A 21092-nucleotide genomic window follows, 5' to 3' on the forward strand; every position below is an offset into this window, starting at 1 on the left:
ACCCTCCACAGTGTGCTTTGCAAGGAACTTTGGAAGGTCGCCTAGACCTACAAAACCGGGAACCCTCCTGTGATTTCCTATTGTTTTGCAAGTGTACCCATAATGCCCGTCTGAATCTCGTTTTGTATATTGACATATTACTACTAACTTAACAAGAATCTAGAGCCTATGTTTTAATCTAGTGTAGATTTTACAGAAGAGAGATGGAATTTACTAAGGCATTACAATCAGACGGGGCTGACTTGTCGTATTTGACTGCCGTGACATTCCGTACGTACATATGCAACCGTCGCGCCACCCGGCGGCGTTTTCCGTACTCTTCTTAACCTTAGGATATAATATAAAATTTGACACACTTTTACACGTTTTGTCTATCCGCAAACTAGGCATAGTCTATACTATCGTTGCAAACGTAATACAATAATATATGTATTAATATACACAAATACAAATGAACATGAAAATTCACACAAATGTTGGAAACACCTATCGGAGTTCGAACACATGAGTAAATAAACGGTTCGATACCGGGGCCTCTAGCTCAGTCAGTCAATATACTAATAATATAATATATATTAATCATTAATAATAATTAAAACGATACGTAAGTATTATTTACTTAAAATATTTATCTTTTTCTACTAATGTAATCCAAAATTCTCAGCTGTACGCTAGTTAGTGACCGGAGTCTAGATAATGTCAGGTGGCTCCTTGTCGTGGCTCTTCTTGCGGCTTCCGAATGCCCACAGAGTATCTTGGAGACGATCGGAGATTGACTTGAGTGTACTCTTGCGTGTTGGTTGATCCTGCCGATTGGTTTAAAAGTATTTTATTTTCTAGCTTCAGTTCTATCATATTTCTGTTGTTTTACTACCCGAAAAGAACTCCAAAAAGTGTATATTTTCTTTTAAAGTTATTCTACAATACAGTACAGGGGTAGCAAACCTCGGATTCGATTTTAAAGATGATCCCAAATTGTTCTCTTCCCCCTCAAGAACCTCGGATTAGATATCCATATAAATCAAATCAAATCAAAATCAGTTTATTCAAGTAGGTCACGAAAATGACACTTATGAATGTCAAAAAAAAAATCTTATTGAATCTACCGCTACTTCGTAAAGGGTTGAGCTAATGAGAAGAAGTAGCAATAAACTCATTGCCACTCTTTATAAGGCAAATAGTTGTCACATTTTAGTTTTTACTTATTTGACAATCTGAAATGACATTCTATACATAAACGTTATTGCAATTTGGTTATATTTCTTTTTATAAGACTTCAATAATTTCCTTATAATACCAATGTATTTATTTGGTTCCCAAACAACACATGTACATGTATTAATAATGACAAAATAACAGTATTTTAAATAAACCATGATTAACATATACGTCAATTAAATGGAAACATAATGATGGCGTGATATTTAACTTAAATAAATGTAGAGTTATATAACACAATAGATAATTTTATGTTACTATTACGACTTAGGAAACGAACAGTAGTTTCATTCATAGTTCCTGTCAATATAGAAGTAACATTATAATTAATGTGTGCGTGAGCGTCGCGTACTCACATTCGCCAACACGCACACAGACAGCCAAATAATGTTGGAAGTGAATAGGCATTTCCCTAAATCAGTGAATTGTAAGAATTACTAAGATTATATGTAGTAAGAAAGAAGAAATAAAATATAAATTAAGAATTTAATAAAAAAAATCATGAATTTATTATTGTTGCAACAATTTTTGGAGGGTGAGTAGAGAAGTACTTTAGAATCGTTGTTTTTTGAAACTCGATGAAACGAAAAAGCCGAAAGAGACGATAGAGGTGATTTCCTAGCTATATCCGAGGTTTTCTACACATAGGTACAGAGAACGAATTTGGGATCATTTCTAAAATTCAAGATGGCCACCGCAGTCATCTATGATTATGTGATGTCCAAAACCAAGAAAAAGAAACAAAGAAAGTCGTTGCATTTCTAGTCCTACAAGGATTACAGTATAGAGAAAACCTGGACAACAGTTTAGTATGAATATGCTGATTTACAACTTTATACATGTATATTAGATCAATTAATTTACTGCGTATCTCAAGCGAGTCGTGATTAAAATATTTTAATCGAGCTTCATGACTATGCCGCGATTTTCTAAGTTTGAAACGGTTACAGAAGATTCACAAAAAAAAGTTTCTGAACATTTTCCATGGTATCAATTATTGACTTGATGTGTTTACTTAGTTCACCTGTTATTAGACTTTACGGTATTTGCATAATGTGTATGATTTTATGATTTTTATTGTGTTGGTTTATAAATAAATAAAACAAAGAAATAGCAATGAGCAGCAGTGAGCGTGGCCGTCTTGGATAGAAAAAAAATTGATATATGTAATACAAACCACGTGTTCAATTTTCGTCACAACGGTCTTTATGTTCTGCTCCTCCGAGGTTTCGGGTGCGTCGGGTTGAGCCTCACTTCTTTCCTCGCCTTCTGTATCTGAAGATGAACTGGAAAACAACTACAATATTCTTTTGTTAATGATGTATTCTTAAAGAAGGCTGTATACAATTATGTAAAGTCCGTGAAGTAGGTTCAGTTTACACATTGCGGTCTTATTTTGTGAACCTGTCCAAGTAAACTCTATTATAAGTTGCAAGTAAGTATGTACTGTTCATGTATAATACCTACCTGTTGAGTTTCATTGAAATATCGCGCGAATCACAGAGAGTGAATAATCTGTCTATGCGTCGCCTACCTGATATTAGTGATATTAGAAAAGACACATGAACAATGTGACTTCCCCTTAATCTATCCAGGAGTTTAAGTTAAAGTAGAATTACTTATTGATCTAAGTTAAAGCAAGATTGTAATGCAAGTGGGGCGACATCTCTTCGATAACACGAAGCTAATGAGAAGACTCAAAAGCAATTAGTGTAATGAAACTCAAAATTAGATCCAAAGATGCGTAAAGAATACAAAAGCGTAGTGTTTTCCTCTTAACACAGATTATAAAAAGAATAATAATAGAAAAAAATTATTGCTTATCAGCCTAAGGCTAGACTGCAGTTAAAATGATAATAATGTATGTTAACAATAAAAAAATTTCGAAGGTTTTTATCATATAATAAGTAGGTACACTCCCATAAATGGCAGTGATATTGTTTATAGGGTGACGAATGATAAACTGTGTACGTGTGAACTGACAAGGAAACTGTCGTATAAGGAATATTTTTACCATCTTTAAAAGACATCAATTCAGTCTTTGTGACGTGACTTTAGGAAGGAAGGTCAAAAAGAAAAGTTAGTGTGGAAGACCAAATCTACGCACTATCAGAGAGCGCTTGTGACAAATATTAAAAGTACTAACCCTATTAAATATATCTATAGATATTGATTAGAGCTCAACTCAGATTGGTGGTCATAAATTTACATCATTATGTTTACTGATATTAAATAAAGCTTATTATTTATGATTTTGGATGCTCTTACAAGATTAAAGTAATTTTAATGAATGTAGAGATAGAATAGACAATCAAACAAAGTTTATAATAGCAGAATTTGTGTTCATGAGTAATTAAAATAATATTTATGAGAAAATTTAACACCAAAGTATAGGTACTTTCAGCCTACACATTTAGATAGTCTACAGATTTAAATACGAGGCATGCCTTTTTGGTTAGTTACATATTTACCTAGAATTTTGAATTAAGAACTGTTCCGTGTGCTTTGTCCGAATTTAAAGAACTGCGATTGCGTACCCCAAAGAGGATGCAAATACAATGTTGTACCCATTCACGAAATTATTTAGATACAGCGTCGTTTCGAATCCGTCAACTTGTGTACATAAATGAATTTGGTCTTCGATTTTAACCACGTGTTTAGATCACACGAACGACTTGCCGCTACAATAATCTGGAGCACCGCAACCGACGCGAGTGTTGTAGTAGTTGCTATCAGCTGGTGCTTTAACTGACTCATCCATGGCGCGAGGTAGCACATCTACTGTAATGATACAGGTACTGGGATCATGGGAACAGATCCCATCCCAATCAGCTGACTTTTTGGCCCAAACGTAGAGCGTCGCTGGTGTTCTATGACGTAGGCGTATGATATGCACGACACTGCTGATCACGCAGTGGTCGGAAGTCCCAAGAGGGTCGTTCTCAGATCTCGGGACTACCTCATGCCGGGTTTCTGTGCCAGTGTACTAATCCGATCGACGCCGGCCAGTTCGTGCTATTATCGAGGGATGACAGCGCGCAAAATAGGCGCGCTGTAGTCGTCGAGTTGCGGATAATAGCCCGTGATAACCTATAACCTATATATACCTAAGTTAACATTTTTTTTCAAATTGGAGAATAATTTCAAAACAAGCAAAAGCCGACAAATGTTTGTTACTTAATATAATATATACAATATTGCTTTCAAGCCATTGCCACATTCATGGCGAGAACCAGTTATACCGCGACGATTGCACTTGAACTCTTAATGCAGAGCGATATAGGTTTGTTAACCGCTATCAGTGATTCAGAGTTCCAAGGTTCCAGTTTGGTGAAGAAGAAGCCAACTCAATCAAGAAAGCTGTATTATCCCCCAACCCCTCTTTTTTGAGGTGGAACATGAAAATGTTTTACGAAACTAATTTGAACAGTATTCAACTGCCTGTTATAGAATACTTTGACCACCAATAAAAAGTATCTACAAAATTTTCTTTTTTCAAACGAGTTAAAAGGCATGCCTCGTAATATTTTATTATATTTCATTGAATTATAATTACGGGTATAACAGATATTCGCTCCACCGCCGAGATTTTGAGAAGCGGGTCGACGACAGGAACCAGCATAGGATCGATACACAGTCTGTTGTCTTCGTTGACGTTGAAGATGAAGAAAGAATCAGCTAGAGGTGGCAGACATCGATGAATGATGTGGCCCAGAGCAAGCAGGGCACAGAGAGCTGCTGCTACCACTGCTACCACGGGTGCATAGCCAAGACTTTCCACTGGCAAAGAACATTGGGTCTTTCGTTCGTCAAACCTGCGGTGTGGTATAAGTTACATATACTGGCGCTGAAGTACTACCGCATGGAATAATACAACTTTAACATTATAATGCCTTAATAAACGCAGCAGATGATTGCATAGGTGCTATTCAGTTGAGGCCAGAGATTAGATTTTTTTATGAATAGAATGGTCGGCAAATGTTTACAAGAATCTGCCAATGCAAGCGCTTTCTTGAAGTTATCCATTTCTGCGAAAGGAACTTCATTCCATAATTTGGTATAAAAACCCAATTCTGAATAAAATGCATTACAAGACAGGGGTATGGTATCTTCTTTAAAATGTTTTCATTTTCGGATATTATATTGTATACTTCTGCTACTTGTTGATTACTGCTAATCTAGTTAATTGTTGTATTTATTTATATGCTTTTACAACAAGATCCCCGAAAATGTATAAGGTTATTCAAAAGAATTGTTAAAAAACGTTTCGTGGTAAAGGTTACTATAACATAAATGACTATTTTGCACAGATTGGAGTGGAGTTAATAGTACAATATTTATTTGTTTATTATAAATATTTTTTTGATGAAAAAAAGCCCGCTAATTTTTTGCGCCCGTTCTTCTCATGTCTGAGGCATACGTTTTGGAATGGGTGGTAGTTTTTGACTTTCAATAAGTGATGTCACACCCTTTTTTGAATAAAAATATTTCAATTTGAATTACAGTATCTACTGAAAGCTGACCCCCAAGTTTGTTGTTATTTTAGATGAACAAATCCCCACGAATGTCTTTGGGTAGGTGAGTTCCACTATGAATTTGTTTCACCCCATTTCGACTAATTTTGTTAAAGGTAAAATATTATAACGGGCTACTTTGAGAGACACAGTTGAGAAACAGTAAAATGATACCAGTGTGAGGCTTCTTTGCACTGGATGCCGGCTAGATTATGGGTACCACAACGGCGCCTAATTCTACCGTGAAGCAGTAATATGTAAGCATTACTGTGTTTCGGTCTGAAGGGCGCCGTAGCTAGTGAAATTACTGGGCAATGGGACTTAACATCTTGTCTCAAGGTGACGAGCGCAGTTGTAGTGCCGCTCAGAATTTTTGTGGTTTTTCAAGAATCCTGAGCGGCACTGCATTGTAGTGGGCAGGGCGTATCAATTACCATCAGCTGGACGTCCTGCCCGTCTCGTGCCTTATTTTCATTAAAAAAAAAACACAAATATGTGTAGTTGAAGTAGAATTAGAAGAGTGGATGGATGAAAACATTTTGTATACCTTGTATCTAGAATTGAGGTGAACCACGCATTTAGCCAAGCACCTCTCTTTATCTTTATATAGATAATTCTTGTGTGCGTGTGTATGTCACTGAACTCCGCCTAGACGGCTGGACCGATTCTAATGAAACTTTCTGTGTGTATTCAGGTGGATTCGAGAATGGTTTAGATTCACAATTGAACTACCTCCTAAACGGCTGGACCGATTTTGATTATATTTTTGTGTGTTCCAGTGAATTTGAGATTGGTGTGTGTCTTCAGGTGGATTCGAAAATGGTTTAGATTCACAATTGAACTACCTCCTAAACGGCTGGACTGATTTTGATGACTTTTTTGTTTGTTTCAGTGAATTTGAGATTGGTTTAGATTCTCAATTCCGCCCATATAATATAATTCTCCTGCTCATGTGTATGTTAGTGAAATGCTCCTAACGGCTGGACCGATTTTTCAAATTTAAAACATGTGTACAGGACAACGTCTGTTGGGTCCACTAGTAAAGTACATTGAACTTATGCCCACATTAATTGGCAATAACATGCCTTTACCTAATCCTAAAATGCTATGTGTAACTATTAGTTTGCTAGAGTAATTTTATTGGAATGTCCATGATAAGATTGTGTTGTATTGTTTATGCACATTTAATAGCCCCAAGGTGTTGTGTAAGCTTTGCGTCGAGATGTCAACATTTATAGTATGACCCTGAGTGTTCGTGGCGAGGTTATAATTGTCACTTCACCTACATTGTAGATTAAACTATACATTACAAGCTGCCCCGACAGACGTTGTTCTGTAGATAATAAAAATAAACTGTTTTATAGGAATTTGCCAATAATATTTCAAAACATCAAGAATTATTTCGTAAAAAATGCTCCCTGTTGTTAGAATGAAATTGTTTCACAGCGGAACTGTCAAACCGTGCGTCACTAAATTCTCGCATAGAAAATACGTCCATACAAAACAAATATTGAAAGCTGGTGTCCGATGCTCTTCGCTTCACCACAACAAATGCGATATCAAAATTTGTTGTTAAAATTTTCGATATTTGTTCAATTTTAATAATTAAAATAATTATCGTCAATAGTTATTACGTCATTCCCTGAAATAATGTCACAACAGAACTGTCAAACTCTGCGACAAAAATTTATCTCATAGAACTCATTCATACAGATGTAAAGTTTGAAATTAAAAACTATTACGGGGTACGAATCGAAATAAAAACTATCCTATCTATCAAGTTTTATTAAATTGCACAGAATGTGAAAAATTTAATTAAAATCGGTTCAGTGGTTTAAAACCTCATCGCGGACAAACAACGTGACAAGAAATTGTTATATATATTACTAGCTGACCAGACAGACGTTGTTCTATACATAATAAATAAAATACCGTTTTTGATGAATTTGTCAATAATTTTTCATTGTAACATAACAATATGCTCCTTGTTGTTATAATGAAATTGTTTCACAGCAGAACTGTCAAACCGTACGTCAAAAATATGTCCAAACAAAACAAATATTGGAAATAAAAATAATTATGGGTCCCAAATCGAAATAAAAACTATCCTATCTCTTAAGTTGGACTAAACTGCACTCCATGAAGTAATCCCCATTGAAATCCGTTCATTAGTTTAGGAGTCCATTGAGGACAAACATTGTGACACGAGATTTATATATATTAAGATGATGACACACAGGGGGCACAACGCTCAAATTAAAAAAAAAATTAATAGCAAATTGATTAAGAATATGTTAGTAGGAAATGTATTTAGTTTGAAATTCAAGCAAGAGCTATTTGGTGATAATTTTGACAGTTGACAGAAGGGCAAACTAGCGCGGTGTCTCATGTCTGAATTTAAACATTGAAACTTTATCGGAGCCATAATTAGTAATTTACATTTTTTACATAAGAGGGGGTAAATGGGCAAGAGGCTCACGTGATGGGGAGAGGTGAAGCAACCGTCCATTGACATCCTCAACACCAGGGTTCAAGAGACGCAATATCGGCGTCTTTAAGGGGCTATACTTTATTTATCAACCCGAATAAGACTCTAAGTACGTGATAAATGCGGTAGAAGATGCACAGAAAACCCACATCTTTAAGCATCGCCAAAAAACCTTCAAGCCGCAATCTAATATATAAAATTCTCATGTCGCGGTGTTAGTAGTTAAACTCCTTCGAAACGGTTTCACCGATTCTCATGAAATTTTGAGTGCATATTGGGTAGGTCTGAGAATCGGACAACATCAATTTTTCATCCCCCTAAATGTTAAGGGTGGTGCACGGCAATTTTTCTTTTGACATTCTTTTTTAAATTTGTTTGATTATGAGTCAATATTAAAAAATACATACAACTTCAAATTTTCACCCATCTACGATCAACAGTTACTTTTGTATCGCGGTTTCAATATCGGCAATACAACGTTTGTTGGGTCAGATAGTAATAAATAAAAAACAGAAAATACTTTGGGCTATTTGAACTTAGACATCATTTCTCATTAATTTAACCAAAATGTCATGATCAAATTAACGAAAACTATTCCTTGCTTGTTGATTTTCCAAAAGTCTGAGAATAAAATCTACATAAAATTATCAAACAAGTCAATGGTTTAATAAATTGATTCCCTGCTTAGATGTTCGCTTTAAACATAGTTGTACATATACTGAAAAAGAAAACAGGCAAAACGACACATCAATTAACCTCTGGAAATTTCTCTAATATGAAGAGAGAAGTAGAGTTGATTTTATGCCTGTGCTGTACCAAAATATATTATTAAATACCTTTACACAATTTTGCATTAATTGTCAAACGAAAACACACACAAAGGTCAGCTGTATTGCACGAATTCACAGCATCGGTGAAGATATAATATTATTTAGTCCCGCTGACAACCGGAATCACGCATATCTATACATATAAATAAAGTTGGAGTGTCTGTTGGCATGTAACTGATGTAATGAGGAGTACCTGAGGTTATATATATTTTAGAGAAATTCTTTTATTTTAGAAAAATAAAGTAATGTTGCAATGTCCGAGAAACGGTCTAATTTTAAAAATAATTTATATGGCAAAACAACGTTTGCCGGGTCATCTAGTAAATATTAAAATGTAGTGTTGATATTATTTTTCGATATCTACCAATCATCGACTCCGCAGTTCTTGATCCCATCGCACACCACGCCGCTCGTGAAGCAGAACTCACTCTCGCCAATCACGCAGATGGTCTCGTTCTTTCTGTTGCAGCCGATGTACGGCTTCTTACGAGCCGTGGTCACCGTCACTTGATAGAACAAGCCCTGATAAGGGAAAACATGCGGTTAAGATATCAACCCACTGTTCAATCAGCTAACAATGACTGTTCTTTGATAAAAACGTACTTTAAAATTACTGCAGGCCTACTCCTTAAATTGATATTCGATATATCGTGGCACTAATCGTGTCGAATTCTACTCTTAGTTACATCGTATTCAATGTCGAAACGATGATTGAACGAACGAAACATTATTCGATATTATCGGTCCTAACCTATTCTTAGTAGAAAATGTCACAGACGAATATTCGACTTTGACAAATAATCAAACGTCACTTTTACGATAATCTCAACGACACCTTCTAGGCTGTCGATGCTATTATCGTTACAAGTTGTATAGATATATTTGCCATAAAATAGAAATACTTAATAAATATTATTAAAATAATAATACGTGGTTTACTATTCAACAGGATTTTTTTACTATCAAGTAATTTAAGTCATTTTGTTGATCGCTTATGCGTAGAAAGTAATGCAAATGGCCGTCTGAGAAATAGGAAGTCGACGAGAAGGGTTGAGTTACTTTTTTTTTTTATTTTATTATCCGTAAGTTTTGTATTATTCACTCAATTTTAAATGGTCATATTATATTCATTGCATATTTTTTTAATATTTACATTTTGTGTAAATTATACTAAATTGGTGGTGCAGAGTCTAGCATGGTCCTTAGCGCCTAAGCTATGTTTTGACTTTTGACACTTAACAGCGACATAGCACAGATAATATTTAGTTTTTATAGGTTTGCCCACAATTCATTCACTCTAATATCATAGTTACGATGTTGTTACGATAAACGATATGGAATAAGGAATATTCGGAGTATTATCGTATCGTGCCGAATATATCGACCCTGGAGGGTCTACTCGCAAAATCGACCACGATTGATAAAAACTTACTTTAAAATTACTGATTAGAATAATAAGTTCGTTTTAATTATACATCTTAGAATGGGGCTGCTATCATATTCCGAAAGTATGCATGGGTAGGCTGAACCAGATTCGTAAACCACAGCTTCTGTGTTCTGGGGAGATATGTATCTACCTAATATCACATATATAGGTCTAGGCAAGTCTTTACAACCAAAGCTCACAAAGATCGTTAAAACCTCACATAGAGTTAACGTTGGCACCTGGCAGCTACTAGATGCAACCTAGGAAGATATATTTACGATTTTTCATATTATAACCTGTATTGAAGTTACGAGTTTTTTGTAAAGTCCCCCGAAACTAATTGATTTTAGACCAATGCGACTGATGCCTGGAAGAAAACGGAATGGTGTTTCAGCCCTGTTTTCGATACTGTTGGAGTATCTTTTGTTTATTTCATAACTTTTTAATTGTCGTTTAATCCATCAACTTATCTGACCGATATTTTCGCTCTAAGGCCCTGTTCACAATATACAAGTAAAGTTACGAATAGGCTACTTGCTACTCATCTATCGAATGAAGACATAACTTGCGTGTCACAATGTATAAATAGTGTTACCTAGCAGAAAACGCCATTTAAATTATAATACGGATCTAGTAGTCTGCCTAAACATACATAAATACATATAAGCATCTATATTCATCATATGTTTGCACCTACCGGGATTCGAACCCGGGACCTCTAGGAATGAGACAATTATGAATATTAGAAGTGAGAAACGACATGGATACCTTATAAAAAAAGCGTACACCATCCTTAAGGGCTGGCAATGCTATTTAAGGCGCTTCGAGAGGAATCACCATCTTGTTTTGGATAATGTGAGTAGCGGTGATCACTCAACTTCAGGTGACCCATACGCTCGTTTTTTCCCTATTCCATAGAAAAATCTAATTAAATCTAATTAAGAAGCAGGACTTCTTCCGATTTTAATTAGGTAGTCTAGTGTCACTATTTCGTTTCAAGTCTTGTAAATGTTAAAGAATATAAAAACTTATATTATGTTATTACTTCATAAATAATATATTTTGAAATACTAACTGATTGAAATACTTGTCATATTACCTGTTAGAGATACCAGTAATAGAAAATCATGGTTTTTAGGGCGACGTAAGAGACATTTCTTGGAAATGAATACCGCTGATCATGGCCACATACTCTAGGAAATGCCTATTACTAAGGAGCATAGCATGGGTGTCTCGTTTTTCCATTATTTTCTATTGTTTTTCTTTGTTTTTATTTTGCTTTGTCTGCTTGACTATTTAATTCAGTCATGTTATTATATGTAATTTTTTTTTCGACTTTAATGGAATATTTTTAGAATAATAATTATTTAATATTAAAATATTTTAAGTTAAGAATAAGTGATCTCGCTATTCCTCACATAAACACTTTGATGAGGATGGCTTTGTTTAGTAGTTTGTTTCTTGTATATTTTGAACAATAAATAAAAAAAAAACTATATATAGTGGACAGGGCTTCATTTGCGTTTTTTATAAGAGTATTGCAACCAGACGTGTATAAAATAAATAAATAATAACAATTACACTTACATTTAAGTCAGCATTGATGCTGCTATTGCTGAGAAATTTAAACCTCAGCCGTTCTTTTACGTAGAACGTGAAATAATGCGAGTCAAGGGAATAATCGTAGACGACGTCACAGAGCCGGATACAGCGCCACTTCTTGAGTAGTGTGAACGCGTCCTTGTTGATCTCACAGTTGGTACCCACCAGCGTCGGATATCGCACCACCACCAGCAGGTATTCGGACACAGTGTTGGCCACTATCTCCACCACACAGCCGTAGTCCACCTCCATGATTGAGCGGAATACCTGAAATATATAACCATTCTATATTCTACTGGGTATCAACAACTTTGTTACTTCTTCTCAATGAATGTACGTTCTATAATACATTACAATAATTGAAAAAAAAATACCGTACGAAGTTACAGTTATTCAGTCACACAATAATTTTATTCTATATCGCTATATATTATGTTCTAATATTGTTACATTGGATTAGCTGGGATTTTAATATTATAAAGTTCGTAATTTTTATCTAATTTAGAATAATAAACAAAAAGAGTGATATAAAATATATATGTGTTAATCTCGCGTTAATAATTACATAAAATGAATTATACAAAAGACTAATATTAAACTATAGTTATTTATGCAACTGTTGTGTAATAAGGGACTTTTTTCCTATATTTATAACATTATGAGAATTATTTCAAATGTTTAAAGTAAAATTTAAAGTCCAATAAATAACATATATTTTTTTTTGTTCATTTATATTCACTCAATAAAGAACAGTTACACGGAGAGAACCACGTATTGACACATACACAAGCCTTAAAACAAGAATGCGGGTTTACTCGGCTTCGCCTCGTGTGATAATAATATCACATGAGTGTTTTAATACAACAGTTGCATACCAGACTTTATCTACAGCCATTATATGAATCTTGGAATCCTCTATAAAAGATTCTGACACAGTTAGCTGACTGGCTTACTAGTATCCATAATATCATGCAAAGTAGTGTTTTTAAGGAAACGGATGATATAATGTTGTATTGAATTTCATTACAACATTGATTTGGATGTTGTAACGGTTATTAGGACATAGGGTGTTTTAATTTTGGCAATAAGCTAACTGTTTTAGAATATTTAATAGAGGATTTAAAGCATGGGTGTGGATAAAAACTGTTACCATAATTACCTCGTCCTCAAGCTTTGCCTGTACCATACAGACCATAAAACTGACAACGTTACCGTCATAGCCAACCTAATATTTTTGGCAGCAGAAGTACGTTCCAGATCCTGGTTGTAAATATTATATTGATACAAAACCTAATTTTAAAAAAACGAAGTGGTGCGATTGCGAAAACAATAAAATTGTAAGGAATATGGTCAAACGTTTTATCTATTTCACGCAAAGTTATGAAGAAAGTGATAAAACACACTTTATCGTGGATTACGTATTCTGGAATCTGGAATACTTGAAGTAGCCAAAGGTAATTGTAATAATATGCCCAAAAATGCATGGGCCCTTTTTAAAGCAGACATAATATATATAAAATTCAAATGGTCTTTGTTTGAGGCTCAATCACGCCTAAACCACTGTTTGTATCGATATGAAACTACCATTCTACCACCATTCGATGCAATATGTATCCTCGATGATTAATGGCTACTTATTTTTTTTTTGTTTAATTTATTTCCTTTTTCGCCTAGCGAAGCGGACGGGAACGGCTAGTAAAATACTAAAATTAAACTTTATCAGTTAATCTATACTAATATTATAAAGCTGCAGTGTTTGTTTGTTTGTTTGAACGCGCTAATCTCTGGTACTACTGGTCCGATTTGAATGATTCTTTCAGTGTTGGGTAGTCCATTTCCATCGAGGAAGGTTATAGGCTGTTTTTTTTTCAAAATTAGGGATCAGTAATAAAATTGCTATTTTGTAACACAAGGTGTAAAATCGAAAACCTATTTTTGCGTGCGCTGCAAAAACTATTGACAATAGAACAAAATGATGTAAAATATAGGCAATATTTTATTACTTATAAAACTATCGCGTGAATTATACTTTTTATGGCAAAACAACGTTTGTCGGGTCAGTTAGTATTTCAAATAAGTGTCAAGATAAGAATTTTTTGTAACGATACGACTACGTATCGTTAAAAAAAATCTAATATATAATTCTATATGTGGAATTATTGCGAAATTGTTGGGTATAAAAAGAGATTTTACATCATATTTACTTACACCGTAACATCGCTCTATTTAAACTTTAAGTGAAGTCAGAAGAAGTCAAATTAATTTAAGAGTCTACACAAAAAGCGGCCAAGTGCGAGTCGGACTCGCCCATGAAGGGTTCCGTAGTATGAATCTTATTATATCTTTTGCAGTGATCTGCCGTATCTCAAGTGATTGAAGAATTGATCTTCCCAAAAAGATGCTTTATTTACGCATTAAAGTATCACATTCAGAGAGGATGTGTAACGGGGGCTCTCTGAGGCCTAGGATTGAGCGGTGTTTAATTAGTTTTTTAAGTTGGTGAGAATGCGAAAGTTTTCCCTAGTGAGCCCTAGTGCCTCATGCGAAGCCTTTTGTTGAAGGTTTGTATTAGGGTTTAGGAATGTTTTAAATCCGGAGTGTTGCTCCGGAGTTTATTAGAGTCTTATGAACTTGATGTGTCAAGGGTTCAGGGCCAAATTGATTGTCAGCACATTCATTCGGTCCCTTCTCTGAAACCCAGAAAGATTACATGCTACGTGTTCTACAAACAATACCGAAGGTAAAAATATACTTAATTGAATCTTTTCTGTTTGTCTCTATATACGTCTAGGCAAAACGGAAAAATTACTGAATGGTTTCTATTTTACGTAAAGTACCTATCTATGAAAAGCTGGAGTCTGTATATATCACGATAAATATACCAAAGAACAACTTCAGTGATTACGGTATTTTCGAGTCTTTGTGACGTACGACTATGATGACGTATACGCATAGAACGTCATTGATATACACACATTAAAGTGCTGAGTTTCAAGTGGATTCTGCGGATCGCTTTCATTCGATATCATCAATATCTATTAATTATGAGCTTATTAAGATATTAGTTAAGATTGAAATATTATTAAAAAATACGTTATACAAATATTAATGTTTGACTTACTTTGATAGTAATATAATTTCACTGCAGCACAAAAGGATTCAACATTCCGTCATGGTCATTTTAATGTTTAGGAAATACAATTTGACGCATATAATCTAGATGTGGCGTAACGGTAAATGTTCTTGGGAGTCACGGGCTATCCTGCCTAAAATCGGCAGGCCGTATCAGTCGTCACGCCGGGATTAATGATGTCATCCGCAGGGCATCTGCCGCTCTTAATAGAGCAGCTGTTTTAAAGCCAAATCCTATTACCAGGCGCGATGGCAAGCGTCCTAATGGGATGATCCTCTGTCTTGGGCACGGGGAAGGGCGCTGGTGTGGAACGCGACTTGCGTCAATACAATGCTTCCTTCTCATGTCCAAGTAACGTCAGGGGCTTCTGCTTCGACTGCCGAAGACAGCAAGCGTCGCAAATGTGTCAGTCTCAGTTAGTCTTACATCTTTGTGCCGTTTGGTGTCGCGCCCTTGGCCTGTGGACCCCACAGAGGCGTGGAAAATGTACAAAGTATTAACTACGCGCCTCAATAGGGCTATTGGAAACCCAAGCGCTGGCAGCTATTTCGGCCAACGGATCAGCCTAGCTATCCAACGCGGAAATGCTGCCAGTATTCTTGGTACGCTTCCCAGTAATGATAGTTATAATTTAAAATAACTATAGTAATGAAAGTATAGTTATAAGATGTGTTTTATTTGACATAAGTTTATAGTTTCTTTATTGTTTTACCTTTATTACGATCACTGAATTGTAAATAATAGCTGTACAATCAAGCTGCCCAATGCAGCTGTATTAATATACGTTGATGCATCCAATATAATACAATATGTGCGATAATTTATTTTTATATAGTTTATTGTTTATAATTTTTATGAAGTATTTGATATGTGAAACGCTTTTGTAACTGAGCGTAGCGTATAACAGAGAGCCGTATAATCGAAATTCTACTGTATTATAAACGCTAAAGTTTGTATGTATGCGGATGTTTGTTACCCTTCACGCTAAAACTGCTGAATGGATTTTAATGAAACATTACAACAATATAGCTTACACATTAGAATAACACATAGGCCATAATGCATAAAGTTACGTGGGTAACACTGAAAATGTTTAGAACTAGCCAGTTAGAAACATTGCTAACGAAAACTTTTTTTGAATTTCAATTTTAGTACTTTTTGGTAGTTTATGTAGTATATTGCATTCATTTGTAATTTGTTTTTGTGAATTGGCGGCAAATCTAAATAACAATCTAAGTAGCAATCTCAATGATGATCCGCGTGAGGGACGTCCTTTAACAGCGACTACTGAAGATAACATCAGTGCTGTGCGACGCATGAAAGAGGAAGATAAGAGAGTGACCTAACAGCAGATACGGGCAAGCCTGGGCATTGGTATGAGTCAAGTTCAAAAAATATTACACGAACATTTAGGTGTCAGGAAGTTTTGTACCAGATGGATTCCCCATACTTTAACCAACGAGTAGAAACACCTTCGCATGGACTGGTGTCGCCAAATGTTAGATAAGTTCAACGACGGTGACTCAAATGCTGTATTAGACATCGTCACAGGTGATGAAAGCTGGATATATTGCTTTGAACCCGAAAGCAAAAGACAATCAGCTCAGTGGGTGTTTTCTTTCGATGTTCGGCCAACTAAGGTAAAGAAAGGAAGAAGTCAAGAAAAAAAGATGATTGCCTCATTCTTTGGTCGGAAAGGTCATTTCGCGACAGTTGTGCTAGAAGATGGAAGGACAGTTACTGCAGACTGGTATGTCAATCGCTGTTTGCCTGTTCTCTTGGAAAAAAATCGACAGCAGCGCCCTCGACGCAGGATCCTCCTTCACCACGACAATGCTTCAGCGCATTCCGCAAAACGTACTGTGCAATAATTGACTATGGCAGGTGTCGAGATAATGAGTCATCCGCCATACAGTCCTGGTCTTGTACTCTGCGAGTTTTATTTATTCCCAAGAACTAAATATAAAATTCGAGGTATTCGCTTTACGAACCCTGAAGATGCGGTGAAAGCGTACGAAAATACCATAGAAGAGACTCCTAAGGAAGAATGGGCCCACTGCTTTTCTCAGTGGTTTCATCGAATGCGACGATGTGTAGAGAGGAACGGAGAATACTTCGAAAAACAATAAAAGTATTGGCGACTTTCTACATTAAGCCGTTTTTCATTTTCTGAACATTTTCAGTACTACCTAGGTATTGTGTGAATCAGTGAAGTAAGAATTGTCAAAATATAACGGAAAGTATCAAGTAAGTATTCGTATTCGCGTACACTGCAATAACCGTTAGAGATACACTTATATAATGTATAATGGATATGTTTATCTTAAATAGTCCAACAAAAAAGCCCGGGACAGCATATATCTATATTTTATGTGTGAGCCATTATTGTGAAAATATTGACAATAAATACAATAAAAACTGATAATTTTTTTCTAATGCACGTTTGGTATTAAATAATTGATCGTTATATCAAAATAAATATCGCTTTTATCGCTTCTGATATGTAAAGTAGATGAACATTATCGATCACACTACATTTTTATTTAATATTATTTTATTTGGGAAACTTACAGCCATTTTTACAAAATTTTATACAACAAATAGATTAATAAATGTTAATTACAAGCTTCCACATATGTTTTTAAATTGCTTAAGCTCAGATTAATATACAACACAAACATTAATGTAATATAAAATAGGTTCTAACTTAGAGATTACGTACTTCTTTTTTTATGTTAGACTTACATCGACACTGTCTTTGATAAGCACATTCTTAGCTACACGAGGAGTACAAATAAAGAGGTCAAAACGGTCATCACGGTTGCTTGTTGAACTGCCGCATGAAACGAATAAAAAAGCTATTTTTCCGGTTGTTAGTGTGGCTGGAATCGATGCTAAACAAACTAAATAGCAAACATAATAAACAAAACAGAATTTGGATAATTATTTTATTAGTCACGAAGATGACCAACCGAGTGCGGTGCGATCTTCATAACGTATATTGATAGTAGAGAATCCAAGCGCTCATACAAAACGTCAAAAATTCTAACAAGAGTAAAATGGAACAGAATATTAGTAAGATTTATAAATTTGCATGCATTTCACGACTCTTTAACGACATTGTCATGAGGAGATTACATAAAAATATTGTCATGTTGATAACATTTACTACCCATATTCCGACTGAACCATGGGATTGTATTTTATTATATTATGGTAAGGTTGCATAAACTTCTGACACATTGTCCTCTATTCGTAGACATTAAAAAACCTCTCTGAGAATGTTTTCGGGAAGAAGTGATAACAAAGTCCTCCGCCGCGTCTGTCTGTCTGCCTGACTCAAAAACTACCGATTTTGATGCCGTTTTCACTAATAGATAGCTAGGTTCTCGAGGAAGTTTTTAGTAAGTAATTTGTTAAGTTTTTGTATTTATATATGAACGGTATTTGATGGAGGTGTCGGAAAATTGGAGCCTTAAACGAAAACGCTGTTTAAATCCTTCGAGATATAACAAAATAATGTATGGTGGAACTGTGTATTTTATATAGGTCTGTAGAAAAGTCCGCGATGATATTATATGTCTCTATTAAGGATAACATATTATATCCATTTTTTTTTCTATTGACAGAACAGCGTCTGTCTGGTCAGTTTATCTTCTATATATATAAAAATGAATTGGTGTTCGTTAGTCTCGCTAAAACTCGAGAACCGCTAGACCGATTTGGCTAATTTTGGTCTTGAATTATTTGTGGAAGTCCAGAGAAGGTTTAAAAGGTGAATAATAGGAAAATGCTGCTAAAATAAATAAAAACAACAAAATTGTTTTTCCTTTGATGTGTCCATACATAATTTCTATGAGAGAATTTATTGACGCACGTTTTGACAGTTCTGCTGTGAAACAATTTCATTACGACAGCAGGGTGCATATTTTACGAAGTAATTTTTGATGTTATGATTTATTATTGACAAATTAGTATAAAAACATTATATTATTTATTATATGCAGAACAACATCTGTCGGGTCAGCTAATAATAAAAGTGTTTTAAAGCACTTAAAACCATCAACCTAAAAGTACGAAAAAATAATAGAAATGTCTCTAAATAAACGTCATAATACGAACGTTACCAATGTGATTGTGTCTGACATTCCCATGCCAAATGAGATGTCGTATCGTAAGTGCTTCGCGAAGGCACACTGGGAGCTGATATCCTGGGGTCGATGCAGCAGTAAGAGTCCGTGACCGGCCGCCGCTGCACCGGCTATTTGACACAACACAAACATTATCATCCACATTTTGACACTTTCACTTGGTTCTTCAGTATGGCCATGGTCATAGACTACTAGACGACTTATACTTTTGAAGTGAAGTTCTTTAGCATCGTTGTGATTTGAAAGTCGATGAAAGGAAAAAGCGACAGTAAAAATAGACAGATACATAAATTTATAAGGTGGGAGAAAATGATGAGATAGGAAGCATTATACACTGTTTTGGTACCAGGCGATCATAGTTGAAGAAGAGATTGTCTTATATATGACGCGAGTATACCTTAAACACATGTCATAGATGTCATGCGCACGACGTATGACATAAGAGTCACAGCCGTATGTCATACGTCTGTGACCGTCACATAGACACCAGGAGAACATAAAAATATTACCGGTAATCACGACGCGTCATCCTAGCAACGACAGTTCATGCACAGGTTTCACCAAAGAGAATTTAAACACGACGTTCAGGTTTCATTTCTGACACGTGTACTTTGTACGGACGCAATTTTTTCAGTTTCTACTAGGTTTCTACCTTTTTTTTTGAAAAAGGAAAACAAAGTACAAAAAAAAAGACGTACGTACGAGCCTTTGCTTCACTGAATATTAAGTTTCACTGCAGCCTATCTCTCTAATATATAAAATTCTTGTGTCATGGTGTTAAACATTGAACGGCTTGACGGATTCTCATGAAATTTTGAGTGCATATTAGATAGGTCTGAGAATCGGACAACATCTATTTTTCATCCCCCTAAATGTTAAGGGTGGTCCACACGAAATTTTTTTTTTAATTTTTTTGACATTTTTTTTTAAATTTGTTTGATTATGAGTCAGCATTAAATCAACAGTTACTTTTATATCGCGATTTTAATATCGGCTATACAACGTTTGCTGGGTCAGCTAGTATTGATATAATAATAAGGAAGGATATAAAAAAACGTTATTTAAAAATTATTGTGATGTACTCCATGCCCTCTCACTCTATAATAAATATTATTATTTCCTCAACTCTTTTTGATATAGATATAAATTATTAAAAAATATTGACACTTAAATCGATTTGGATCTACTTAAGCAAAGATAATCAAGAATACCATATAAAGGGCCCAAACAATCCAATAATTTTAAAAAGTAAAAAGAACTAGCTCAAGGACCAACTGCGAGTCAATTGTGGCCCGACATATAATTTATGGTTGAATACAAGAGTGATTTGTAATTTGTCCTACAGATGCTGGCTCCAAATGTTATGGAGGTTGGAAGTCCCCGCTCCCACAACTATGGATACAAGAAGGACTTCCGAACAGCGCTACCACAACTCCTCGCTGTAAGCGTCAAAAATCTCCTCTTATTAGGTAAGGCGTTCTATTCATATTTATATGAATTCAAATATTTATTAGTTTAAAATTCTATTATTTATAATTTATCCACGGCGCTTATTTCTGCAGGAGCATTACATGTAAAAATTATTGTGTTTATGTTTGACGGGCGCCGTAGCTAGTGGAATTACTGGGCAAATGGGACTTAACATCTTACGTCTCAAGGTGACTGGCACTATTGTACTGCTGCTCAGAATTTTTGGTTTTTCAAGAATCCTGAGCGGCACTGCGTTGTAA

The 21092-nt window shown here is 35.2% G+C and overlaps 2 protein-coding genes across 2 annotated transcripts in view; one reads left to right on the forward strand and one right to left on the reverse strand.

Moving 5' to 3' along the window:
* The window catches only part of LOC126978724 (facilitated trehalose transporter Tret1-like), a 60307-nt gene that overhangs the window by 14822 nt on the left and 24393 nt on the right, over nucleotides 1-21092 (forward strand). Inside the window, exon 2 of the mRNA XM_050827758.1 lies at nucleotides 20708-20831. Within this exon, the coding sequence (XP_050683715.1) occupies nucleotides 20708-20831 (124 nt within the window). The remainder of the gene's footprint in view (nucleotides 1-20707; nucleotides 20832-21092) is intronic.
* LOC126978728 (uncharacterized) lies at nucleotides 616-19580 on the reverse strand. Its single transcript, XM_050827765.1, has 6 exons — nucleotides 19339-19580; nucleotides 12064-12345; nucleotides 9415-9572; nucleotides 4775-5033; nucleotides 2396-2515; nucleotides 616-806 (listed from the first exon to the last, which is right to left on the reverse strand). The coding sequence occupies exons 1-6, from the start codon at nucleotides 19504-19506 to the stop codon at nucleotides 690-692; spliced, it is 1104 nt and encodes a 367-aa protein (XP_050683722.1). The 5' UTR covers nucleotides 19507-19580; the 3' UTR covers nucleotides 616-689.

The sequence above is a fragment of the Leptidea sinapis genome, chromosome Z (assembly GCF_905404315.1).
Source record: "Leptidea sinapis chromosome Z, ilLepSina1.1, whole genome shotgun sequence".
In the NCBI taxonomy this organism is placed as follows: Eukaryota; Metazoa; Arthropoda; class Insecta; order Lepidoptera; family Pieridae; genus Leptidea; species Leptidea sinapis.

What these genes read in the sequence shown, in the direction of transcription:
- LOC126978728 (XM_050827765.1), bottom strand. Translation starts at nt 19,506, where the DNA reads ATGTGGATGATAATGTTTGTGTTGTGTCAAATAGCCGGTGCAGCGGCG. An exon ending in AACTGCGGAGTCGATGATTG is followed by an intron (nt 5,034 to 9,414) that starts GTAGATATCGAA and finishes ACCACACCGCAG; the next exon opens with GTTTGACGAACGAAAGACCC. An exon ending in AGCGAATATCTGTTATACCC is followed by an intron (nt 2,516 to 4,774) that starts GTAATTATAATT and finishes AGAATATTGTAG; the next exon opens with TTGTTTTCCAGTTCATCTTC.